The sequence below is a fragment of the Aphidius gifuensis genome, linkage group LG4, assembly GCF_014905175.1.
Source record: "Aphidius gifuensis isolate YNYX2018 linkage group LG4, ASM1490517v1, whole genome shotgun sequence".
NCBI classification, from domain to species: Eukaryota; Metazoa; Arthropoda; class Insecta; order Hymenoptera; family Braconidae; genus Aphidius; species Aphidius gifuensis.
In genome coordinates, this window is record NC_057791.1 from 25,251,036 (window position 1) to 25,275,614 (window position 24,579).

General features: G+C 25.8%; 7 protein-coding genes across 10 annotated transcripts; 3 read left to right on the forward strand and 4 right to left on the reverse strand.

The window, feature by feature from the left end:
* Window positions 1–188: 188 nt before the first annotated feature.
* On the reverse strand, window positions 189–1,481 carry LOC122856011 (eukaryotic translation initiation factor 4E-1A-like). 2 transcript variants are annotated; one of them, XM_044157760.1, is made up of 4 exons: window positions 1,345–1,481; window positions 886–1,064; window positions 491–808; window positions 189–403 (listed from the first exon to the last, which is right to left on the reverse strand). In XM_044157760.1, exons 1-4 carry the CDS (start codon window positions 1,372–1,374, stop codon window positions 289–291), a joined length of 642 nt encoding a protein of 213 aa, XP_044013695.1. In that variant the 5' UTR covers window positions 1,375–1,481; the 3' UTR covers window positions 189–288. The 2 variants fall into 2 exon arrangements, with proteins under 2 accessions (XP_044013695.1, XP_044013696.1); XM_044157761.1 differs by having other exon boundaries at window positions 1,268–1,381.
* A 583-nt stretch (window positions 1,482–2,064) lies between these two features.
* Window positions 2,065–6,789, forward strand: LOC122856006 (proliferating cell nuclear antigen). 2 transcript variants are annotated; one of them, XM_044157754.1, is made up of 5 exons: window positions 2,065–2,336; window positions 2,485–4,179; window positions 4,254–4,589; window positions 4,676–4,826; window positions 5,234–5,531. In XM_044157754.1, exons 1-4 carry the CDS (start codon window positions 2,319–2,321, stop codon window positions 4,724–4,726), a joined length of 2,100 nt encoding a protein of 699 aa, XP_044013689.1. In that variant the 5' UTR covers window positions 2,065–2,318; the 3' UTR covers window positions 4,727–4,826; window positions 5,234–5,531. The 2 variants fall into 2 exon arrangements, with proteins under 2 accessions (XP_044013689.1, XP_044013690.1); XM_044157755.1 differs by lacking the exons at window positions 2,065–2,336; window positions 2,485–4,179; window positions 4,254–4,589 and adding exons at window positions 5,844–6,009; window positions 6,104–6,248; window positions 6,330–6,789 and having other exon boundaries at window positions 4,736–4,826; window positions 5,234–5,751.
* Window positions 6,790–6,847: 58 nt separating this feature from the next.
* On the reverse strand, window positions 6,848–11,138 carry LOC122856007 (uncharacterized protein DDB_G0284459-like). Of its 2 annotated transcripts, none has more exons than XM_044157756.1 (5): window positions 10,186–10,687; window positions 8,573–9,600; window positions 8,404–8,511; window positions 8,156–8,323; window positions 6,848–8,092 (listed from the first exon to the last, which is right to left on the reverse strand). In XM_044157756.1, exons 1-5 carry the CDS (start codon window positions 10,193–10,195, stop codon window positions 7,712–7,714), a joined length of 1,695 nt encoding a protein of 564 aa, XP_044013691.1. In that variant the 5' UTR covers window positions 10,196–10,687; the 3' UTR covers window positions 6,848–7,711. The 2 variants fall into 2 exon arrangements, with proteins under 2 accessions (XP_044013691.1, XP_044013692.1); XM_044157757.1 differs by lacking the exon at window positions 10,186–10,687 and adding an exon at window positions 11,118–11,138 and having other exon boundaries at window positions 6,849–8,092.
* A 454-nt stretch (window positions 11,139–11,592) lies between these two features.
* On the forward strand, window positions 11,593–17,014 carry LOC122856014 (palmitoyltransferase ZDHHC9-like). The gene is made up of 10 exons (XM_044157765.1): window positions 11,593–11,984; window positions 12,098–12,278; window positions 12,572–12,929; window positions 13,018–13,178; window positions 13,251–13,409; window positions 13,485–13,622; window positions 13,706–13,860; window positions 13,947–14,058; window positions 14,144–14,392; window positions 15,753–17,014. The coding sequence occupies exons 3-10, from the start codon at window positions 12,781–12,783 to the stop codon at window positions 16,100–16,102; spliced, it is 1,473 nt and encodes a 490-aa protein (XP_044013700.1). The 5' UTR covers window positions 11,593–11,984; window positions 12,098–12,278; window positions 12,572–12,780; the 3' UTR covers window positions 16,103–17,014.
* Window positions 17,015–17,037: 23 nt separating this feature from the next.
* LOC122856015 (protein odr-4 homolog) lies at window positions 17,038–18,793 on the reverse strand. The gene is made up of 5 exons (XM_044157766.1): window positions 18,677–18,793; window positions 18,222–18,595; window positions 17,795–18,146; window positions 17,517–17,727; window positions 17,038–17,454 (listed from the first exon to the last, which is right to left on the reverse strand). Exons 1-5 carry the CDS (start codon window positions 18,770–18,772, stop codon window positions 17,117–17,119), a joined length of 1,371 nt encoding a protein of 456 aa, XP_044013701.1. The 5' UTR covers window positions 18,773–18,793; the 3' UTR covers window positions 17,038–17,116.
* LOC122856017 (probable signal peptidase complex subunit 2) lies at window positions 18,790–20,287 on the forward strand. The gene is made up of 4 exons (XM_044157769.1): window positions 18,790–19,063; window positions 19,225–19,454; window positions 19,531–19,835; window positions 19,903–20,287. Exons 2-4 carry the CDS (start codon window positions 19,410–19,412, stop codon window positions 20,144–20,146), a joined length of 594 nt encoding a protein of 197 aa, XP_044013704.1. The 5' UTR covers window positions 18,790–19,063; window positions 19,225–19,409; the 3' UTR covers window positions 20,147–20,287.
* Window positions 20,288–20,290: 3 nt separating this feature from the next.
* Window positions 20,291–24,551, reverse strand: LOC122856013 (structural maintenance of chromosomes protein 3). The gene is made up of 4 exons (XM_044157764.1): window positions 24,326–24,551; window positions 24,048–24,123; window positions 20,567–23,969; window positions 20,291–20,501 (listed from the first exon to the last, which is right to left on the reverse strand). The coding sequence occupies exons 1-4, from the start codon at window positions 24,338–24,340 to the stop codon at window positions 20,375–20,377; spliced, it is 3,621 nt and encodes a 1,206-aa protein (XP_044013699.1). The 5' UTR covers window positions 24,341–24,551; the 3' UTR covers window positions 20,291–20,374.
* Between the last annotated feature and the right edge of the window lie 28 nt (window positions 24,552–24,579).

The window sequence follows — 24,579 nt, forward strand, 5'->3', positions numbered from 1 at the left end:
TGTAATTAAGAAATATCTTTCTTTAAATTATGATATAAATTTAATAATTTATTTTTTTTCTTCTTGTGCTCAAATGTTGTTGTTATCATTATTAATAATTTAATTGAATTTACCAATTAGTTAATGAACTATAAAAAAAAAGAAAAGAAACTTTGAATTGAAAAAAAGAAAAACAACTGTGAAATAAATTTCAATTCATACTTGAATTTGTAGAAATATAATGATGATATATTTTGATACTTAAAAATAATGTGAAAGTATCAAATAAACATGTCTATATTTTTTAATCTAAACTGAATAGGTATTTTTTGTAACACTTCCAGCTTTGACCATTGTATCTCTGTGAACTTGATATCCAATTGTTTGCTTGGGTTGAATTTTCAATCGTTCTTTCAATTTTCTTCTGTTAAACAAACAAATAAAAGCAAATAAATAAAATTGAATTTGATAAAATGGATAAATCAATATCATAAAAATATATAATAATTACCCAATATCAAGAACAGCTTGTGATTTATTAAAATCAGCAGTCCAAATACCAATTCTGTCACCTTTTGGTCTGACACTTGCAACAGCACCACAAACATCATCAGAATGTTCATGAAATGCTTCACCAATCATACACAATACAATTTCAAGCCAGAAATTATCAAGATCACTTAATCTTTGTTTTTTATCAAGTTGCAAGACCCATTTACCACCATTTTTATTGGCATCATCTTCCCACATTGGTCGAATGCCTTGTTTAAACATACTGTAGTCACATCCTGATTTCAATTCAGATGGTGACTTGATGTGATTGTACAAGCTGTTGATAATAAAACAAATAAATAAAACAAAAAAAATTAACAATAAATAAATCAAATAAATAAATTAATGAATTACCTCCAGAAATCTTCAGCTGTATTGAAGCTAATAACTTCTTTTTGGCATTCATCCCAGGCTCTGGTTCTGTCTGTTTCATAGTACCACAATGTCCAAGTATGTTGAAGTGGATGTTTTATCAATAGCTCTGGTGCATATTCTTCAATACTGGTAGAATCTTGATCCTTTTTATCGACAATCTTTAACAACAACATTTTATTGATAATTACAAATTTAGTATTTGCAAATTAATTCTAAAAAATAAGGTTAGAATACTTTTTCAACTATTAAAGATAGTAAGATAGACAAAGATAAAATATATCATAGAAACGTGAAACCATGGCGAGACTTTCACACATGAAAATAAATGAATGAACCAACAATTTTTAAATATGTCAATTACCATGATAAAAAAAAAATTTCTCCGACAATAAATGATAAGTTTAATTGTATCTTATTAATGATTATTCAAGTAATTACCTCAATATCTTCTGTATTAATAGATGCCATGTTGTCAAAAATGGCAAATAAAAAAAAAAATTTCACGTCGTTGGCTCGTTGCGTTAATATTTATGTGTGTGTGTGTGTCTCTGTCTCGCTTTATTTTTTCTGTTTGCATGTGTGCGTGTGTGTGTGCTTTTTTTTTTTTTTCTGAAAAAAAGAAAATCCTCTGACGGTTGAAATTAGAATCGATGATTTTTTTAAAAATGGAGTAATAATATTGTAGTTTCATGTAAATTCATCTTTTTAATTTTTGTTTTTCTTTTTTAATATTTGAAAATTGTTTGTTCATCTTCATTTTATAAAGAAAAAAAAAATATACATATAGGTATACTTCTTTTTTTTTAAATAAGATTATAAATTTAAAAATAATACATAATTAATTTTTATATCATTATAATTTAAATCAAATAACAATTGAATTTATAATTTTATTTTTGGTGAAAACATAATGTTAATGAACACGTGCTTTTGACATTTTGTGTAAATATTTATTTATCCCTCTTTTTTTTTTTAGTGCACTAGGTGAGAATAATTTTTTATTTTTTTTTGTGATAGAAATCATTGGAAATCATGAGGAGATGCTTTTATTCATCCCGCAAAAATCCACAAAAATCCATAATCATCAAAATCCTATATATGCTATATATTTTTAAACTTGGGGGTTGGTTGGCATCACTGTGACAATTACTCTCTCTTTCTCTCTTGTTCTTTTTCTTCATATGTACCAGACAGTTTGTTTACATAATAACAATAATAATAGCAATAATTATATCAACAATAGCGATATGCAAGCCAAAACTTATAATCTTTTATGAGTTTTAAACATTTAAATAATAATAATAATAATTACAGCGATAACAATAATGAATGTTTAGTTTTAGTATAGTTAATAGTTAATTAAATTGTGACATAATAACACAGAGGATAAATAAACAATACGCTGCTCAGACATGATGAATCGAAATATGGTAATATTATTTGTAATAATTGTTGCATTTAATATATAATAATACTTGATGCTCCAAAATGTTTTTTTAATCCCTGTGTCTAACTGTCTATTTGAATTACAAAGTTAACATTAAAAAATAATGTAGAAATTAAATCATTCATTTACAGACAACAGAAGATAATTCAAGTGCCAAAAGAACAACATCATCATCATCATCACCATTTAATAATAAAGATTCAACAAATTATACTTACAATAATTATAATAATTCAAATTCAAATACAAATACAATAAGTGTTAATCAGCCATTACCTGGTCAACCACCATTACCACCAATGCCACCACCACCATTACCAGGTTCACTTCCACCATTACCACATGTATTTTCAACAACAGTACAATTACCACAGTTACCACAATTACCACAGGTAACACAAATACAAACATGGTCACATGCTCAACCAACATGGCAATGGATGGCACCACAAACAACAGTATTATCATCACAATCAGCTGTTAATAATATGCAACAACAACAACAACAACAACATTTACAACAACAAGCTGTTAATCGTGCTAAATTTAATAGACGTAACAACAGATTCAATAATCAACATAATATTAATGTTATTTATCCACAAAGAAGTATTAATAATTTTAATCGTAATAAAAATCGTCGTCAATCATTGTCATCTTCATCACCACAACCACAATTACCATCACAGCAACAACAACAGCAGCAACAACAACAACAACAACATGCAAATTCTTATTTCAGTGGTCAAGTATTACAACTTCATCAACAGCAGCAGCAGCAACAACAACAACAGAATATTGAATGGCAAAGAATGAATAATTATAATAACAACAACAATAATAGTAATAATAGTAATCAAATTGGTGAAAATTCAAATGCATCAACAACAGCTACCCCATCTGAACAACATAATAATAATAATAATAGTAGTAATAATAAAAAAGATTCTTGTGAGCGTGAAGATATTAAAATAGTATCAGAAATATCAGTTAATAGTAAAAAAACAAAACAAAGAAAACCAATGTCACAAAATTATCCAAGTAGACCTTGGAATTTAAAAGATGCTGAAACAGCATTAGCCATTGAGAGAGATTATAATCAACGTGTAAGAGCACAAAGTTTAATTATTAAATTTCCAGATCCAGATTTAAATAAAGATGTTGTACGTAAATTTCATAATGGTATACAAAATATACATTTTCAAAGTCCAAGTGGACCACGTTATTGTTTTGTACAAATGGGTGAAAATGTTAATATTGATGAGGCTATTGAAGAACTTGAAAAAATTAAATTTGGTGTTGGTTATTTAAAAGTTGAAAGAAAAGCATTAAAAAAAGAAGAAGAAGATTTACGACCAGAAATCATTGATCCATATACATTGTATGTTGGTAATTTGCCAGAATCAGTTAATGTCAATGAATTAAAAAGTAAATTTCCAACAGCAACACGTGTTGATGTTGGCTATGCACAAAAAATGCGTAATACACGTTATGCATTTGTGAGATATCCAACTGTTGAAGAGTCCATTGCTGTTTATAAAAAATCACAAGATCTCATGTGGGACACAAGAAGTACCATTGTCAGATTTAGACGTGATAAAAAAAGTAAAACACCATCACAACAAAATGAAACAACTAAAAATATCAATAAAAAAGTTAAAATTGATCCAGATGATGTCATTAAAAAAGAAACTGATGATAATAATATTTCATTATGCAATGGTAAAACAAATGTAATTGATAATCAAATTCAATTATTAAACAATGAATCATCAATTATTAATAATAAACAAATTCAAATTGTTTCATCATCTGATAATCAACAAGTAAGTCAAATTACTTTTATCATATTTATTGTTATTATTGTTGGTATGAATAAATAAATTTATTTTAATTTCAGATATTGACAAATGATCAAGTTGTTAACGATAGTGTCATTGATATTCCAAGTGATATTGATCAATTGACAATGATAACGACAATCAAAGAAGAACCAGTTGATATACTTGATGATGAATTATATTTATCAATGAATGACGATGATTCAGATGATGAAATTGAAATTCCAGATGAGCTGGATGATACAAATGATGAAATTGATGATGATGATGATGATGATGATGATAATAATGATGATAATGATGATGCTAACGAGGATGATGATAATGATAATTTACTTGACAATAGTGCCATACAAAATCATCAAAATAATGATGAAAATAAAAATTCTCCTGATGTAAGTACATTTACATATATAAAATATTTAAATTTAAAATTGTCAATTATAATTATTAATATTGTGATTGGTATTTTTTTACACAGAATCTTGATCACATGTTTGATGAACTGGAAAACATTGGTGATTTGAGCTAAATATAAATTATTTCAATCAATTTTATTATGATTTTATTATGAATAACTTTCAACAAGGACTTCCACAAATACTATCAATGAGAAAAAAAATTCATTATATGTAAATATTATCGACAAATAATTGTATAATTTGATCTTTTTAAAATTAATCTTAATAATAATATTTCTGCTGTAACTAATCATGTGAAATTACCATGTCTTGTAATTAATTAATTAATCAATTGCGATTTATATTATGTGCACAATAACACTACAATTTTTTTTATTAAAATAACAAATTATTTTTTATTTCTATTTAATCAAACTTTTTCTAATGCTTATTTTATTATTAATCAATAATTGTAATTAAACACACATTATTATTTTTGCTATTAATTAATTTTGGCTGTCTGGACATTTAATAGAGAAAAAAAAAAACATTTTTAGCCATTTTTCAATAATTATTATTAACAACAATATGATATGTCGACGTATGAATTATTTGATTATTTTTCATTTAAATAACAGGCGCCATTTAAAATATCATAGAGTGACATCTATAAATAAAAAGATGGCGGGGAAAAAGGCGGGAGAAATACACAAAAAAGTAGGAGAGAAAATGAAAAGAGAGAGAGAGAGAAGGAGGAAAAAAAAAAAAAGAAAAGAACCAAGCCGGCTGTTGCGTCGTTCCGTTGTTCAACATTGTTCAACATATTACTTGATAAAGCAGGTGTTGATTTGTCATTAATATTGTCCTCATTGTTGTTTAATTGCAACAATTATATAGTGAATCTTAAATTATTTAAACAAATAAAATAGTTAAAAATGTTTGAAGCACGTTTGACACAAAGTGCAATCTTGAAAAAGGTTCTTGATGCCATCAAGGATCTTTTGACTGAGGCAACATTTGAATGCACTGATTCTGGTATCCAGGTTCAGGCCATGGACAATGCTCACGTATCCTTGGTATCAATGAATTTACGTAGTGATGGATTTGACAAGTACAGATGTGACAGAAATCTCTCAATGGGCATGAGTATTGCTGTGTAAGATTTTTTACTTTTTTTTATTGAATTTAATGCCTAGGTTATGTTTGCCTTTAAATATTGTCATAATAATAATAAATATTAATTTATAGCATGTCAAAAATTTTAAAATGTGCAACAACAAATGACACAGTCACAATGAGAGCTGTTGATAATCCAGATACAATTGAATTTATGTTTGACACACCTGGAAAAGATGTACAAGCACAATATGAAATGAAACTCATCAACATGGACCAAGAACATCTTGGAATTCCAGTAATTTATATTTTTTTATTATTTATTTATCTTATCTTGATTTTATTTATTATGCTTGATTAATTAATTAATTAATTGATTGATTGATTAATAGGAAACTGTATATTCTTGTGTTGTTAAAATGCCATCACAAGAATTTGCCAGAATTGTTCGTGATCTTTCACAATTTGGTGAAAATATAACAATTGCATGTACCAAGGAAGGAATTAAATTTTCAGCTGCTGGAGATACTGGAACTGGTAATAATATATTTATATTATTGTTATTTGATTAAGACGTTTTGTAAATTTAATTATTAATTTGTATATTTAATTTTTTAGCAAATGTTAAATTGGCACAAACAGCTGATTCTGGTGAATCTGATTCAGTAACAATTGAAATGCAAGAATCAGTTAAGCTATCATTTTCATGTCGTTACTTGAACTTTTTTATAAAAGCAACACCACTATGTGAACAAGTACAATTATCACTTTCAAATGATGTACCACTTGTTTGTGAATTTAACATTGGTGAAATTGGCCATATTAAATATTATCTTGCTCCCAAGATTGAAGATGAAGAAGAAGATGCGTAAACACACATCATCATTATCATTATCATTATCATCAATTAAGTAATAATAAAATACAACAAACCAATTGTCAAATTGCAAATTGCATTATTCAACAAGTTAACAATTTACTTACTTACTTTTTTTTGTTTTTCTATTGTAAATTATTTAAATTAAGTAAATGATGGTTTTTTTTTCTTCTAAATTTCATCAAGTGCCTTGTCAATAAAAAAAACACACAATTAAGATAAATAAAAAAATAATAATCATTATTATTATTGTAGTTTATGTTTTTGAAGACAATATTATTTTTTATTTAAATTTTACATTTATAAGTATTTGGCTCGTCACAGTGCGAGAACGAGATAAAGAGAGACTGAGTAACATAATATCATTGACACTCGTCTTTATTTTTTTTTTTTTTTCATCGCCTGTGACTATTTTTCGAGAAAAAAAGAAAAAGAAAATCTTGGATACAACTTGTTTATTATATCCTATCTGATTTCGAGTTTTTTTTTTTTTTCAAATATTTCGACTGTCATATCTCCTCACAATTAATATACATAATATATATAGCTATATTAATAATCTACTTTAATATAAAAATACATAATTAACTTATGGGCTGAGATAAATATTAATATTATTTTTTGGACTATCCATTAATAGTCTAAAAGTAATTTAAATTTAAACTTACTCCAATTTATTAAATTATTTATTCTAATTTAATCCTTAGCTAAATACTTTTTTTTTTTTTTTCAAATGGTTCAAGAAAAAATACGAAATATTTTATACAATTATTATTATTATTATTATTCGCAAGATTTAATAATTTTAAAAGAAAATAATTTCATGGATTTTATTATTATTGAATTACTGTCGAAATTATATTATATTATACATGGAATATTTTTTTAACTTTGGCAATGGTTTTTCAACGTCTCTTTACTTTGAAAAACTCTTGGTTGTTTTAATAAATATAATCATGAATATATCGTACTTAACCAGAGTACAAAAGTTTTTTAATTAATGATATTTTAAAAACCAATTTTTTTAATTTTAAAAATTTGCAATTACTGCAACGCACTATTGAGCTTTAAAGTATTTCATAATAATTTGTGATGATTTAGTCTTGATAGATGATTATATAATTTAAGCATTTTGTTTTCCATTGCTGCCATATAAACTTGGATGTACAAATTTATCATGAAGTGTTCGTAAATGCCTCAGTAAATTACTTTTAACATTGAAACCTTTTTTACAATAAGAACATAGGAATGGTTTTTCACCAGTATGTGTTCGTTGATGTATCACCATTGATGCATGACTTGGAAATACTTTTTGACAAATATTACACAATTTTTGATGATTATGTACACGTTTTGGTTTTGGTGGTGCTGAATTATTCATAAGTGCCAATTGTTCTTCGGTATGTTCTGTTTGTATATGACGTACCCATTCTTGTGGTGTTGGAAATTGATTACCACATAAATCACATTTTAATGGTGGAAAATCTTTACTATCATCATCATCCTGTAAAATTATTTATAATTTAATTTAAATTTAATTTTTTTATTTAATAATATTTTTTCTTACTTTTCGTTTTTTTCTTTTATTTTCAGTCATATCAGCATGAGTAAATTCAATATGTCTGACCCAATCAGATGGTCGATTAAATGTTTGACTACATAAATCACAAGTCAATGGTGTATATTCTTCTTCATCCATATCAGCATCATCCTCCTCTGCACTGTGAATTATTTCCTAAACAAAATAGAAAATTAAATTATAATTTAAATTTATTTGATGATAATTAAATTTTATAACAACAATCAAGTACATACTGGTTTAATATCAATATCATGATCAATTGTTAATGATTCTGCTGGATCCATTGAATCTTCCCAATCAATTGGCTCATCTTTAACTAGCAATTCCAAATTGAGTTCAGACTAAAAAATATAAATTAATATTAAATTTCAAATTAAAATTCATTTTAATATGAAAACTTACATTGTTATCATCAGCATCACTTTTACATGATTTATTTGATTCTGCTTCACTTGTACTTGTATTTCTTCTTTTTTTACTATTTGACTCGAGATTTTCTTTATTTTTATTTTCATCAGTTATTTTATTATTTTCGACAATTGTTTTTTTTGCCATTTCAGTATTTGTTATAACTGTTGTTTTTTTTTCAGAAGAATTTGAATTTTTATCATTGTTTATTTTATCTTTATCTTTATCTTTTTGTAATATTTTTAATGGTTGTACAGTTGGTTGTATAACAAGTTTAACTGCATTAATTGCTGCTGATGCTGTTGTTGTGGCTGTTGTTGTTGTTGTCGTTGTTGTTGTGCCTGCTGTTGCTGCTGGTAATATTGTTGTTGTTGATGTGGATGTTGTGGATGATGTTGATGCTGCTGCTGCTGATGATGATGATGATGATGATAATGATGATGATGGTACTAGAGGTGGTATTGATGGTATTGTTGTATCAACAGTTTTATCACTTGTTGGTTGTACAAGTTTAATTTTTTGTATGCCACCTGGTATTGGCTGTTTATCACGATCAACTTTTTGATTATTTGATTGTATATTTTCTTTTTTACTTGCTGATGTTGTTGATGATGATGAAGATGATGATGATGAATTTGATCTCCATAATCCACGAACACGTAGTATATCACCAGCTTTAAGTACACCTTCTAATTGATCATTTGTAACTGTTGCTTCACCACTGTACATGTATTGAATTAATATTTTCAATGTACGATATCCAATTTCAGTTGGTAAAACTACAATAATTGGAGCATTTGTATTTGCACCAAAATGACAAGTTTGAAATATATGACTTAAATATGATGAACATGCTGCAAGAACAAAACGATGAGCAGCGACATGACGTCCACATGATGTTGCTAATAATACATCAGCAAATGATTCAGAGTGCAACAGTGTTGCAACTGAACTATGAAGATGAGCACCATAACTATGCCATTTTAATTGATAATTTTCAGATGTTGCTAATGCCATTTTTTCTATATATTTTTAAAAATTGAAAATTAAAAATCCATTATTATTGTAAATTTAATTATTAAACAACAAGATGAAAAAAAAAAATTAAATTAAATATCACAATAATGATAATAATAATAATATAATAAATGCCGGGAATTATCGATCGGTGAATTTGAGTGAGAGAAAGAGACGGTTGATCGTTGTGGATGCCGAAAGAAGGGTAATGGGGTGGTTATTCACAACTCTCACAAGGGAGAAAAAAAGAGAGGCCATTACTATTCGATACATGTTCATTGTTTTAAACAATCTGATCGATTGATGATGATGATAATTACGACGTTTTTTATTTAATCATTTATATAATAATAAATATATATAGGTATTGATATAATGAAAAATACAATTATTGATTATTGGGTCAATCTCACTACATGCACACTGTGTACAATTGAATTTATTTTAAATAATATTAATTTATATTATATTTATTAATATCTTCGCAAATATAGGTATATATTCAAAATATTGAAATATTTAAAAAAATAAATAATCCAAAAATATAAATATCAATTTAATTTAATTTAATTAATTAATTAATTAATTACCTGATGACATTATTATTATTATTATTATTAATATTATTCCAGTATGATGATATCCTTTTGCAAAACACTGTTATTTATAAAATAAATAAAACACAATCAAAATTATAACGCAATTAAGCGATATTTTTCATTTATTCACATGCACTATATATGTATTTTTTATTTATTCATCACAAAATATATTTATTTATTTATTTATTTTTATAATAAATGAATTAAATAAAGATATATAATTTCAACTTTTTAACGTTGTGATTTAGATTCACGCGTTAGTGTTTTGAAAGGCGCTTTATTGCGAACGGGGCACGGGGCAGATATGACCAGCATCGAACCGCTGTCATGTAGGGGCCTAAAAATCGATATTTCGGTCTTTGCTCTATTATCTCTTTCTCTCTTCCACTCTTTCTCTTTATATACTTTTATTTATCATGTGTGTGTGTGCGCGAATTTTAGCTTATACATATATATAACATAATGATAAAGAGACGCAGCAGCAACAGCAGCAGCCCCCCTTCATTTAGCTTTTCATCGTTTGTATTGTTGGTCTTTCTTGGTATTAAATATGTTCGCATATCGATTTTCGACCCAGCTAGCACCAATCGCATCGCACGCATTCATTTATCCTATCGATCGCAACTTTTTTTTATGTTATATATATTTTCTCTTTATACTATTATATGTATTATATATATACAATATACATACACATTTCAACCCCCTCTTGCATACATACATCTCTACATGCCAACTGACACTTTTTTCTTTATATCAAACCCTCTTTTTATTTTTTTTATTTTTTTGGTCGTCTTACAAAAATTTTATAGCGTACTCGACATAATTTATATATAATATCCTTTATTACATTATATTATAAATAAAACTACACGATGTGGTTTCTCTCTTGAGTAATAGTAATAATAATCTCTCTTTACCTCTTTGAAAACACACAAGCTTTGTATGCTGGTATATTATATTTATTTTATTTAAAATTTATTCTTTACCAGCATGTTTTAATCGTTTTTATGGTTTTAATGCTGTTTGCATGCTGGCACCCCATCTTATTTATATGTATGCATCATGATTAATGATTATTTATTGGTACATAATACATAATAATATACATATTGTTGTTGAAATTTTCCCGCTTTTTTTTCAATCATTAAAATTTATATTTTTTTGAGATTCCAATAATTGAATTATCTTTGATGATTTTTTATTGAAATTCCAACATAATGTATTTGATGAATTGGATAAATTTTTTATTTATAAATTACAAATTTATATATTTTTCAAAAAGAATCACGTGATCAAAAAAGTATTATAATAGTTGAATATCAAAACCGAAAGATGATAGCACTGATATATTCCGTCCTCTTCAATACACGCACACACACATCTACATTCTACACATCAGTTGTTAATAAATTATATTATTAAAAAAAAAAAAAAGTGTGTAAATAATAATAATTTATTATTGTCAATTGTCATCAAAACTCATCAATAATCAAGTTGTCGTTTTATCTATTCAATAAATTTATTTTTATCAACAAAGTGTGTGTACGCATTTAGTTTAATTTTATGTTTTTTTATTATTAAATTTTTTGAAAAGTTCATTCACATGGTGGTGCTTTTAACATTATAAATATTAAATACCTGTAAATACCCAACTCAATAGATTTTTTAAATTATTTAGATAATAGAAAGAAAAATCATTAAAATAAAATAACAAAACAAAAATTACATAAAGTTGAGTTGAATAAATATGGTATTGTTGTTGTTGTTGTCTTTACATTCTACAGGTAATTATTTGTTAATAATTAATTAATTAATTGTTGTTATTGTTGTTGATGTAATCCAACAAATACAGGGAGAAAAAAAAATTAAAACAATTTGTGATTATAAATAATTATAGGTATCTATAAAGAGTTGTTTTGATGCTTGTGTCATTCGAAATTTTAAATAAATTAACTGATGATGTTGGTGGTGAGGATGATGATGCTGATGATGATGATGATGATGATTGTGGAGTGTCGACAATGTGAAAAATTTGATACTCAACAAATAACACAAAAATATGTATCAAATTAATAATCGTGAGTCTTTTCATATATTATTGTCATCAAATAAAAATATAATAATAATAATAATAATAACCAGCTAACGATTGTTCAACTTAATTGTGCTTGTTGTCTAATCTATACCTATATTATTACATATATTTGTATTAAAAGCACTATATACAAAACAAAAATAAAATGTAGGTTACGTTGATTATTCAACAACAATCACAATCACAATAATAATAATAATAATAATAATAATAATAAATTATATATCTAGTATTTGTTTGAAAATAACGTTAAATTAAATTATTTACAATTTCCAGATATTAATAATAAAATAATAACTTGGCATGTGAGCTAGCCAAGTTTTTAAAATAAAATAAAATAAAACAAATAAATATTAATCCATTTAGTTGAAAAAGTTATCAACAAGATAATTAAATAACAATTAATAAAAATAATTTGACTGAGATAATAAGCACAATATTTTTAACAAGTTAACAAGTTTAAAAATAAATAAATTTTAATAAAAATGCCACACGTGACGAGAAAATGGGAATTATTTCCTGGAAGAAATAGATTTTGTTTTGATGGAAGAATAATGATGGCACCACATACAGGTGTTTTTTATGTAACTGTTGGTTTAATTGTTGGAACAAGTACTTTATTTTTTATTTGCGAGTATGTATTAATATATTTATTTTATATTTTATAATTATTACATTTTAATTTTTAATGATAAAAAAATTAAATAATTTATTATTTTCAGTGGTTTATATTTGGGTCCAAAAATATCATATGCAATACCAATTATTGGTGGACTTCTTTTTATATTTGTCATGTCAGCATTATTTAGAACGAGTTTTAGTGATCCTGGTGTTATACCAAGAGCAACACCAGACGAAGCTGCCTACATTGAAAAACAAATTGGTAATTATTATAAGTTATAACTTATAATATTTATAATATTTACATTATTTAATTTTTTTGATTAAAAAATAGAAGTACCAAATGATGGCAGTTCACCTACACACAGACCACCACCAAGAACTAAAGAAATAACAGTACGTGGACAATCTGTTAAAATTAAATATTGTTTTACATGTAAAATATTTAGACCACCAAGAGCATCACACTGTAGTCTTTGTGATAATTGTGTTGGTATGTACATCATTATTCCCTCTATTTTCATTTAAGTATATATATATATGTATATTAATTAATAATAATCAACAGATGGTTTTGATCATCATTGCCCATGGGTTGGTAATTGTGTTGGTCGAAGAAATTATAGATATTTTTATGCATTTATTGTATCTTTGGCATTTTTATGTGTATATATATTTGCCTGTTCATTGACACATTTAATTATGCGTAAGTTGATTGAGTTAACATTAATATTACATTAAATTTAATTTAATTGATTTATTTATTTATTTATTTATTTAATTTTATAGTTTCGGAAAACACAGATCCATTTTTGGTTGCTGTTAAAAAATCACCAGGAAGTGTTGTCGTTGGAATTATTTGTTTTTTCTCAATTTGGAGTATATTAGGCCTTGCTGGTTTTCACACTTATCTTACAGCGAGCAATCAAACAACAAATGAAGATGTAAGTTTAAATAATATATTTATTTAATTGTATTTATTTATTTATTAATTTAATTTGTTTGTTTTTTTATTCTCAAAAAAAAAAAGATAAAAGGTTCATTTTCAAGTAAAAGAGAAGGTTTAAATCCATACAGTCAAGGAAATATTTGTGAAAATTGTTTTTACGTATTATGTGGACCAGCACCACCAAGTTTAATTGGTAAATTAATATATTATGTATTTAAAAAATCAACTTTCTTTTCCTTAGCTATTTATTTATTAATGTTTCATTTATTTATTTTTAGATCGTAGAGGTATTGTAACACCAGATTATCGAGCCGAACAAGAAAGAAGTGCTGATGAATATGTCATTGCAAATAATAAAGCATATGGTAGTGTTAAAGTCAATCAACCACAATCAAATGGATTTGAATTACCACCATCATTACCACCAATAAGACCATCATCACAAGGTGACAACAACGATTTAATGGGCTCAATGAATAATCTTGTATCTGGTCAACGTTCACCACAACATATTGAATCCATAAACGGTGAGTTTCCTGATTATTCAATTAATAATATTGATAAAAAATTAAATGAAACACCAAAATATTATCGTGAATATACAAACAATGTATACATTCCAAAATATCCAATGCGACGTTGTGCTCAGTCTGATAAAATACAACCTGGTCCACTTGTTAATTATGGCCTAAATCGTTATGACAGTGATACAATTAAATATAATAATAATAATATTAATAATATTAATAATAATAGCGGTAGTAATAATTATTATTCTTATTCACATTGTCATCAAGAAAACAATTATCCTCTAAAATATACAACAACACCACAACAACAACAACACATTCATGATGATAATTATCATCGTTATTCAGATAATAATTTAATATACAATCAGTATGCTAGTGTTGATAATAATAATTATCATCAACATCATCATCATCATCATCATAATACAATGCGTAATTATTCACGTGGTTATTCAGATGATCATTATATTAGACAAATTAAACACGATGATTATCGTAACATACACAGATTACCATCAACATCTTCATCATCTTCTCCTCTTCCTCCTCCACCTCCACCACCACAATATTTTTCACCTCAAACAATTAAATACAATAATTTTAGATGCAATCAATTGCCATTTACTAAAAACTATTTACCAAATCGTATATTGTATAATAATGGATCAGGTAGTATTCCAATAATTGGACAAGCTGCTATTGGCATTGTTAATAAATTTGGATCAGTACCAATTAATAATGACATGGCTTTTGCTGAAAGTTCATTTTATTGTGGTGACAATGTTGATGATGATATTCATCGTAGATTTATTGTTGGCTCATCATCACACAGTGATAATGATTCATAGTCTATTTTTTTTTTTTTTCTTAAAAATTCTATATAATATTTAAATTAAATAAATCAAATATATTAGGCACACACAAATTTAATACTATTATATTATAATAATCAAATTATTCATGTTATTTAAAATTAAAATTAAAAGAATATTTTTTAAATAAAAAAAAAAAATAAATAAATTGGCTAGGCAAAATTATTATTATTGTTATTAATTATTTATTATATATATTTAAAAAATATAATGAAAAAAGTAAATAAAATAAAATGGTATTTCTTTGTGTTTATAAAAAAACGAGCCATTGTCGAGGGCTTTAATCAAATGCCATTTGGTAAGTTTGCATTATTCATTTGCATGAATTTCATTATTTTCTTAATTATTATTAACAAATTGTTTATTTTATTTTTTGTTTATTATTAATTTTAGGTGTGTTGTTATTGTTGTTTTATTTATATACTTATATTGTTTTTTTGATTTGATAAATTAATTGACATTTTGGTATTTTGGTTTTTTAGGCAGTACAACAAATAGCGTGAGTCAATTGGTATCAAATGAAATGCAAATGGCTTCATTTTATATACCACCAATAGACATTGATGAAATAGCACCATTGACACAAAAACAATCATTAAATTTACCAAGTGGTTCTGGTTCCACTTTGGCTGCTGCTGCTTCTGCTTCTGCAAATATTTTGGATAATAAATTATCTCAAGTTGCTGTAACAACACCACTATCAGCATCGAGACTCAGATTGCTCCAAGACACAACAATGATTGAGTCAGCATTGGATCTTGATTCACTTGAAGAATCATCCAGTGTTGGACGTAGTGTCAGTGGTATTAATCATACGGTTAGAATTTTTTAAAATAATAATAATAATAATAATAATTTTAAATAATTGTGGGAACAAATTGAAATAGAGCAAATAGAATTATTATTATTATTATTATTATTATTATAGCCCTCGATATCAATTTTTAATTTTTTTTTTTAAATTAATTTTTAATAGACAAAAAAAAGAAAATAATTATTAATGTCATCATTTAGAATAATAATTATTAAATTAAATAATTTTTAACGAAAATTCATACGTAGTTCAATTTAAACTCGACGCATTTATTTTATTTAATTTTATTTAATTTTATTTAATTTTGTAGATATACTTATACTTATATAATTTTAAATTATAAATTTTCTTCGTGCCTTATTATTTGTTTTAAATTTGAGCTGCCAAAAACAAAGAAAATAAATAAATTAATTAAAATAATAAATAATAAATTGAGCCGGCACGTAGTGAGAATATAATAATAACAACATTAATTTTAATTTTTATTATTATTATTATTATATATATAGAAATAAAAGAAAAGTCACACACACACAACTACACAACCACATTTGTATTAATTAACAGATGAAAATTAATAAATTTGTTAATCTTATACTCATCACTTGAATTAATAATTTTTTATAATATCGTGCGCACAATTGAATTAGTTTTTTATTTGTTTAATAATAATAAATAAATAAATCATTATGATAATTTACGAGTTGAATTTAATGTACAGTGTTGTTGCTACTGCTACTGCTGTTGTTGTTGTTGTTGTTGGCTAAAGAATGAAATATAATATTTATGTAAATAGTTTCCATGACGTTTTAATAATTGTCAAATTGTAAGGACTAAGGACCAGGTTGTAATGACGAAGATTGTTGAATAATAATGCAATAAATATGCATTTGTTTTACAAAAATAATAAATATATATATATAATATTAATGATTATTGTCTGATTTAATTTTATTTCGTCATTATAATATAAATTTATTTATCATTTAAACATACAAAATAATATATATATATAATAATATTATTAATAAATTAATAAAAATATTGTATGATTATTGCAAGAATAAGCAGAGATATTGCAATACCAAGACCAGTACCATAAACAATGTACATACTGTTGTCTTGATATTTAGCATGTTCACTTGGTTTACTTGACAATTCATTTTGACAATAAAATTCAGATGGATCAACTTGAAGTTCAAATTCCTTTTGAACACTGCTTTCTTCAACTTTAAGATCTAAAAGTTCTTGCAGTGAAATAAGAGCCTCTTGATGTCCCTCACCAGGAAATAAATAATCAGATAGTGTTATTTTACTATGTGGTAATGCAACAAGAACTCTTCTTGGTGGCTCATGAAGTGTTACATTATCTAAAAATTATAATTATATATTAATATTAATTTACAATACTGCTACTATTTAATTGTTTTACCTTCTGGTAGTGAATTTTCTTCTTCTAGTAAACTGTCCCAGTGCATTTCAAGTCGACTTGCAAGTGATCTCATGATATCTTGTTTAATGGCATTTGTTGCTTCTTCAACTCTTGATAATTCATGAACAAATGTACGACTAACAAGTTGACCAATTAAACGTATTTGACCATTGCAATTTATTTGTTTAATTTCATATTGGCTATTGGAACTCTAATTAAATTTACAAAACAATAATTAAAATCAAATATAAATAATAAGAAAAATTTAAAAAACTTACACATGGAATGTATATGGCTGCTTGTAGTGATACATCATTTAAATTTGATTCATCATTTTTTGTTTGTTTCAAGAATTTTTTTTTTTTATTTCCTGTAAGTTGAACAAGTTCATCTGGTGATTTTGGTGAATCTTCAATAGCTATTATTGCTGAATTAATTTTTTTATATATATCATCAAGTATATTTTCATGTTGTTTTTTTAATGATTCAATTTTTTTATTATTTTCAATGGGAAATAATTGATCAAAATCAACTCTAGTCTCAAGTTGATACCATTTTGTTATATTTAATTGAAATTTCCAATCAGCATTTTTCATTGAAGCATTATCACCAAATGATTTGCATGAAAATCTAAATACAATTAATTGCCATTAATAATATTCACACTACTGCTATGTACCTACTATCATTGTTTTATAAACTTACTTTTTATTTGAATTATTAAATGCAAGAATAATACTTTCATTTGGATTATTACCATATAAATATGGATTAACTGAAAGATTTTTATGTATTGCTGATGTTATTGACTTTAATTTTTGCATTGAATTATTTTCATTTAGACAATCTACTGGTCCAGCAATAAATATACCAAGTACCCACATGCCACCAGGTAACATTCGTGTAACATGTTTAGCATGATCAGCAACCCAGCTACTTGGTACATCACCAAGTGTTTTAATACGCTTAACAGCTGGTGAGTTTTGTTGATGTTGTTCATTGGATTCTTCAATAACATCTTTTGATGCTGGTGGTGGTGTTCTTGCTAAATGAACAACATAATCTTTTTGTTCAGTACTCTGTAATATAAATTTTTTAAATGAAAACATCTGGATGACATATTGATAATTTATCCAATTTCAAATATAATAATAGCCAACCTGTCCAAGAATTAAACCAATTGTATAGTCATTTGGATTTTTTAATTTCTCCAAATAATTCAATAGACACTCTTCAGCATAAACAATTCGTCCCATTTTTTATTTTATTATTTACTCCAAAAAATGAGTCGCAAGTCGCAACAGCTGATTTATTTACTGTTCAATCAACACAGTGTTTTTTTTTTATAGGCTCAAAATTGTGTGGAGCAAGAGTCAGAGAGAGACAAAAAAATATTCACTCATTAACAATAATAATAATAATAATAATAATAGATAAAAAAAATAAACAAACAAAATATATATTTTGACACCTTTGAATTTTTTTTAAATATAATAATATACAAATAGATAAAAAAAAAGTAGAAAATTAATTAGATGATAATTAAAGTAGGTATATAATTAAATTGACATTTATTTATTTTAAACATATTTTACATTATTATTTTTTTATAGGAGAATATTAACAAGTTCATAATTATAATTTATATGTAGAAGAATGTCCAATGTTTTTATTTATTTGTTTTTTTTTTTTTTCGATTTATTAATAGAAATGAAGCTTCAATGTCGATGATGCTGCTGATGGTGGTTGGTGGTGTAGAGTTTAAACTTACGTATGTAGAAATATTAATAATAATAATAATAAAAAATAAGCTGCGTGGTGTTGACGTGTAAGATTGTCTTGTTTGTTGAATAAAAAAAAAAGAAGAAAATTGTTTAAAATATTACATATATTATGGTAGAAATGGCTGGAAAAAATAGCAAAGATAATGCAACAGAGGTAATTATTTTGCATATGCCTATGTATAATTAAATTGGATATATTATTAATATTTATTTATCATTTATAAAATCAGATAATTAAGGTAAACAAGTGGGATGGAGCAGCAGTTAAAAATGCTCTTGATGATGTTGTCAAAGATGTTTTAACAAGAAAATATAATTATATTGAAAATTTTGGATTACTTGATATGCGATTGGCAATATGTGGTGTTGCTGTTGGTGTTTCAAGTATTGCACTTGTTTGGGATTTTCTTAATCCATTCCCGGCATCAAGAAATGTTTTAGTAATATGTGTTTCAATGTATTTTGTTTTGATGGCTATTTTAAATGTTTACACAACATATAAAGAAAAAGGAATATTTGTTGTTGCAACACAAAGGTAATAACGTATTTATTTTATTATTTATTATTAAATTATTAATAATGTTTCTTTGTAAATTCAACAGAGATCCAGCTGGTTATGATCCAGATTATATTTGGGAAGCAAGTTCATATCTCAAAAAATATGATGATCAATATAATCTAGTATTTTCAATGAAAAATAAAAAAACCAATGTTATCAATGAAAAATCATTGACAAAATCAGTTGCTAATTTTATTGATACAAATGGAGTTGTTAATCCAGATCTTGTTGAATCTTTTGTTGCATCATTACATGATAGTTTAACAAGTCAACGTAAAGATAAATAAATAATTCATAATTTCATAATAATTATTATTACAATTTTATGTAAAATAAATTTATTTTGTCATTTAAATTATTGTTCATCATGATTCAAATAAAAAATATTACAATGTAATACATAATAATAATAATAATAATACATAATATAATTTGTTTTTTTTTTTTCTTTTTTGAATTGTCATTAAATTGTTATATATATAAAAATTATAAATACAAATTGATTGATTGATTGATTATCCATGAGTTGTGTCATCTTCAACAAAATCAGCAGCTTCATCACGTGTCACACACTCAACGTGAGATACTTTATTACGAAATTTGACACCATAAAATTTATTGGCATGTTGTAACAACTCTGGTCTAAAAGGAAAAAGTAATTAAATTAATAACAAATAATAATATATAAAATAATAAATAAATTTTACCTAAATGTTGTTGTTATAAATTGAGCGTCAGAACTCAATTCATGTATCATATCAGCAACAGCTTTTCTGTGTTGTGCATCAAGTGCTTGATCAATTTCATCAAATAAATAAAATGGTGCTGGATCACATTTTTGTATGGCAAATATTAAACCAAGTGCAACAAGTGATTTTTGTCCACCAGATAGTTGATTCATTTCTCTCATTTCAGCTTTATGTCCAGTAAATGATACACGTATACCAACACCAATAAAACGATCAGAATCAGCAGCAGCTGTTGATACATCCTCATTATCACCATCACCCTCTTCACCATCAGCTGTTTTCATAACTAGTTGTGCATGTCCAGTTGGTACCAATTTTTTAAATACTTCACTAAAATATTTACTAACTTGTTTAAATGTAAATTGTATTGCTTCACATTTACGCATTTCTAATACATTCATTAGTTCTTTAATTTTTTCATCACCACGATCAAGTTCTTCTTTACGTTTAACTAATTTTTCTTTTTGATCACTAAATGACATAAATTGATCCAATGCTTTTTTATTAACATGACTATATTTTTTTAATTGATTATTAGCTTTTTCCATTTCTTTGAATAATTGTTTTGTTGATAAATTACCTAGTTTTTCATATGCCTCAGGACTTGGTAATGCACCAAGATCAGTTATTTTTTGTGTACATTCATTTATTTTAGATTGTAATAAATTTTGTTTACTTGCTAATTTTTCTAAATCTTTAGCATCAGATTCAATTTTTTCTTGTATTTCTTTTTCTTTAATTTTCCATTTTTCAACTTCAGATGATTCAATTTTTTGTTTTTTTGATGCAACAATAACTTTATCATTTTGTACCTTAAAATCTGCATTAACTTTAATTAATCTTTTTTCAATTTCAGCTAATGTCGAGTTGGATGTATCTAATTGACGTTGACGATCTTCAACAGATATTTCTTGTAATGCCTGTACAAGTTCATCTTTACGTCTGTGTAAATTATTTGTTAATAAATTTTCCAATTTATTTTTTTCAGCTTCAAGTCTCATACGTTTTGCAAATGCTTCTTTATTATCTTTAGTTAATGTACGTATTTCATCATTTAATGTATCAACTTGTGATTGATCACTTGTTGATAATTGTGCCATTAAATCTTGATGTAATTCAGATTCAAGACCTTCTTTTGTTGCACGCATTGCTTCTAAATTTGAATTACATTGTCCAAGTGATCTTTCTTTTGGTGTTCTTGAACGTTCAATTGCATTTAATTCTTCTTTCATCATACGTATTTCAGCTTTTATTTTATCATAAATATCTTTAGCTTTTGAATTTTTAGTTTCAGTTTTTTGCATATCACCAACAGATGATGATATTTTTTGATCAGCTTTTTTAATATCATCTTTTAATGATCCCAATTGTTGTTCTAATGTTGCTATTTGTTTAATTAATTCAGATCTTGTTTTTTGTATTTCAAGACGTGAACGTAATGTATTAAAATAACCACCAGTTAATGAACCTTTTGATGATACTTGATCACCCTCAAGTGTAACACAATCCAAGCCAGATGTACGTGCTAAACTTGTTGCTGTTTCTAAATTACGACATATCAAAGTTTTACCAAATATATATCTTAATGCACGATCATATTTTTCATCATAATTTAATTTTGATATCATTGGTATGGCATTTTCATCTTTTGGATAATTTATTGGTTTAACATGTAAACGATTTAATGGCATAAATGTAACTTCACCAGGTAAACGTTGATTATTCATTTCTTTTAATATTTTTGTACCAAATTTATCTGTTTCAACAATATGATGAAATAGCCGATTACCAGCAGTAACTTCAACAGCCATATATACTGTTTTATCACAATCAAAATTTTCAATAACTGGACCATAATAACAATTAACTTCTGATGACATATCTGGACGTTCACGAAATGTTTCAAGTACTTTTCTAACACTATCACGTCCATTTAAAATTGGTTTACCAGCCATTGAACGTAATGATTGATCAGCTTTAGCTAAATCTTCTTTTAAACCAGATAAATTTAATTGAAATACACTTTCTTTACGATATTGTTCTTTACGTGTTGCTTGACATTGATCTTTTTGTTTAGTTAATTCATAATATTGTTTATTATGATCATCAATTGATTGTTTTTGTGTTTCCATTTCAATGGTATATTTATTTATTTTTTCTTCTAATTCTTTTTGTTTTTGTGCATCTTTTTTTAAATCATCACTTAGCTTTTTATGATGTTCTTCTTTATCTTTTATTTGTTTTGTCAATTGTTTTAGTTCATTTTGTATCCATTTATCTCTTTCATCTTTATTTGGAAATTGACTACCACGTCCTTGTTTAGCATATAACTCTTTACGTTTTTGTTCTTTTAATGATAGCTTTGTTGTACATTCTTCTTCACGTCTTTTCATTTCATCATATTCTGGTTTAATTTTTTCTAAATCTTGTTCTTTTAATGATATTGTACCTTTTAATTTTTCCAATTCTTGTTGTGCACGTTTTTTACTATCATTATCACCTTTAACTTCATCCAATAAATCATTAATTGTTAATGTTAATTTAGTTTTTTCTTTTAATAATTGTTGTTGTTCAGCACTTAATGTATCACGTTCATCTTTAGCTGTTTGTACATCTTTTTTAGCTTCTTTTAAACGTTTACTTGCTGTACGTACTTTTTCTTGTGCTTCTTTAACTTCAGTACCTAAACGTGCTTGTTCAGATCCACTATTTGAACGTAATGTATTTAAATCATCAAGTTTTTTTTTATTATCTTTTAATTCACGTTCATGTATTGTATATTCAAGACATCTACGTTGTTTATCCCAACGTTGATATGCTTTTAATTCTTCTTTTTCTTCTTCAAGTGTTTGTAAACGTTCTTCAATTGTACGTAAAAAATCAACAATTTTTTCTAATTTACCTTCAGTTTCTTTGAGTATTGATTTTGATTCTTCTCTACGATCATCATAAACACGTGTACCAGCAACTTCACGTAACAATTTTAAACGTTGTGAATCTGGTGCTGTTGCCATTTGATTTATTTTACCTTGTTTAACAATATAATATGGATTTGAACGTGAAAAACCAGCTGATTCTAGCAAATTCATAACATCACTTCTTGTTACATTTTTTTTATTTAAAAAATATTGATCTTTTTTTGATCCAATAACACGACGTAAAAATACTTCATCTTTATCAATTGGTAATCTTCCATCAGTATTATCAAATATTATTTCAACATGAGCTGATATAACACGTGGTCCAGTACCTTCATGTAATAAACCTTGACGTTGATCAGGACGTAAATGTGAAAATTCATCACTCAATACAAATTGTATTGCATAAAAAAAATTACTTTTACCAGATCCATTACGTCCAACTAGAAAATTAAATAATGAAATAAATATATAAATAAATTTAATAAATTTAATAATATAGGTATCTAGTAACCACATACCAACAACATTGTGCCTTGGATCAAATGGCTCAACAACAGTTTGTTCCCTGTAGGACTTGAAGCCCTGAATAATAACCTGTAGATGACAAATACAAAATATTTTTTAATATTTTTACATTATGCCTATAAACAATTTATTTTATAAATTATAGGTAAAAATAAATAAACAATGTTACACAAGTTGCAAAGAGAAGAAAAAAAAAAAAAAAAAAAAAAGAAAAAAGAAGGCGTCTATTTATTATATTGGAGTAAAAAAAAAAAAAACATGAAATATTTACCTGCTTTATAAACATATTTATTGAATTATTATTTTAATTACACCACTAAAATCATTGTACAAACACAATTATTGGTTATTTTTATTAATATAATAATTAAAATTATTTTTGTTGTTAACAAAAAGGAGCAATATTGTCAGACAAATATACACATACACAAACAAGCGTGCTCCATTTTGTGTTGACTGTTGTTGATGCTAGTATGCTACCCCGCGCCGCCCCGGCAAAACGAAATTAAGCGGGAGATGTTTACA

What these genes read in the sequence shown, in the direction of transcription:
- LOC122856011 (XM_044157760.1), bottom strand. Translation starts at nt 1,374, where the DNA reads ATGGCATCTATTAATACAGAAGATATTGAG. An exon ending in TTAATACAGAAGATATTGAG is followed by an intron (nt 1,065 to 1,344) that starts GTAATTACTTGA and finishes TTGTTGTTAAAG; the next exon opens with ATTGTCGATAAAAAGGATCA. An exon ending in CAAGCTGTTCTTGATATTGG is followed by an intron (nt 404 to 490) that starts GTAATTATTATA and finishes TTTGTTTAACAG; the next exon opens with AAGAAAATTGAAAGAACGAT.
- LOC122856006 (XM_044157754.1), top strand. An exon ending in CATCATCTGATAATCAACAA is followed by an intron (nt 4,180 to 4,253) that starts GTAAGTCAAATT and finishes TTTTAATTTCAG; the next exon opens with ATATTGACAAATGATCAAGT. An exon ending in AAAATAAAAATTCTCCTGAT is followed by an intron (nt 4,590 to 4,675) that starts GTAAGTACATTT and finishes TTTTTTACACAG; the next exon opens with AATCTTGATCACATGTTTGA.
- LOC122856007 (XM_044157756.1), bottom strand. An exon ending in GTGATGCTGATGATAACAAT is followed by an intron (nt 8,512 to 8,572) that starts GTAAGTTTTCAT and finishes TATATTTTTTAG; the next exon opens with TCTGAACTCAATTTGGAATT. An exon ending in ATAAAAGAAAAAAACGAAAA is followed by an intron (nt 8,093 to 8,155) that starts GTAAGAAAAAAT and finishes ATAATTTTACAG; the next exon opens with GATGATGATGATAGTAAAGA.
- LOC122856014 (XM_044157765.1), top strand. Translation starts at nt 12,781, where the DNA reads ATGCCACACGTGACGAGAAAATGGGAATTATTTCCTGGAAGAAATAGA. An exon ending in CTACATTGAAAAACAAATTG is followed by an intron (nt 13,179 to 13,250) that starts GTAATTATTATA and finishes ATTAAAAAATAG; the next exon opens with AAGTACCAAATGATGGCAGT. An exon ending in ATTGACACATTTAATTATGC is followed by an intron (nt 13,623 to 13,705) that starts GTAAGTTGATTG and finishes TTAATTTTATAG; the next exon opens with TTTCGGAAAACACAGATCCA.
- LOC122856015 (XM_044157766.1), bottom strand. Translation starts at nt 18,772, where the DNA reads ATGGGACGAATTGTTTATGCTGAAGAGTGTCTATTGAATTATTTGGAG. An exon ending in CAGCCATATACATTCCATGT is followed by an intron (nt 17,728 to 17,794) that starts GTAAGTTTTTTA and finishes AAATTTAATTAG; the next exon opens with AGTTCCAATAGCCAATATGA. An exon ending in AGAAAATTCACTACCAGAAG is followed by an intron (nt 17,455 to 17,516) that starts GTAAAACAATTA and finishes TATAATTTTTAG; the next exon opens with ATAATGTAACACTTCATGAG.
- LOC122856017 (XM_044157769.1), top strand. Translation starts at nt 19,410, where the DNA reads ATGGTAGAAATGGCTGGAAAAAATAGCAAAGATAATGCAACAGAG. An exon ending in GCAAAGATAATGCAACAGAG is followed by an intron (nt 19,455 to 19,530) that starts GTAATTATTTTG and finishes TTATAAAATCAG; the next exon opens with ATAATTAAGGTAAACAAGTG. An exon ending in TTTGTTGTTGCAACACAAAG is followed by an intron (nt 19,836 to 19,902) that starts GTAATAACGTAT and finishes TAAATTCAACAG; the next exon opens with AGATCCAGCTGGTTATGATC.
- LOC122856013 (XM_044157764.1), bottom strand. An exon ending in TCCAAGGCACAATGTTGTTG is followed by an intron (nt 23,970 to 24,047) that starts GTATGTGGTTAC and finishes TTAATTTTCTAG; the next exon opens with TTGGACGTAATGGATCTGGT. An exon ending in TTTATAACAACAACATTTAG is followed by an intron (nt 20,502 to 20,566) that starts GTAAAATTTATT and finishes TTTTCCTTTTAG; the next exon opens with ACCAGAGTTGTTACAACATG.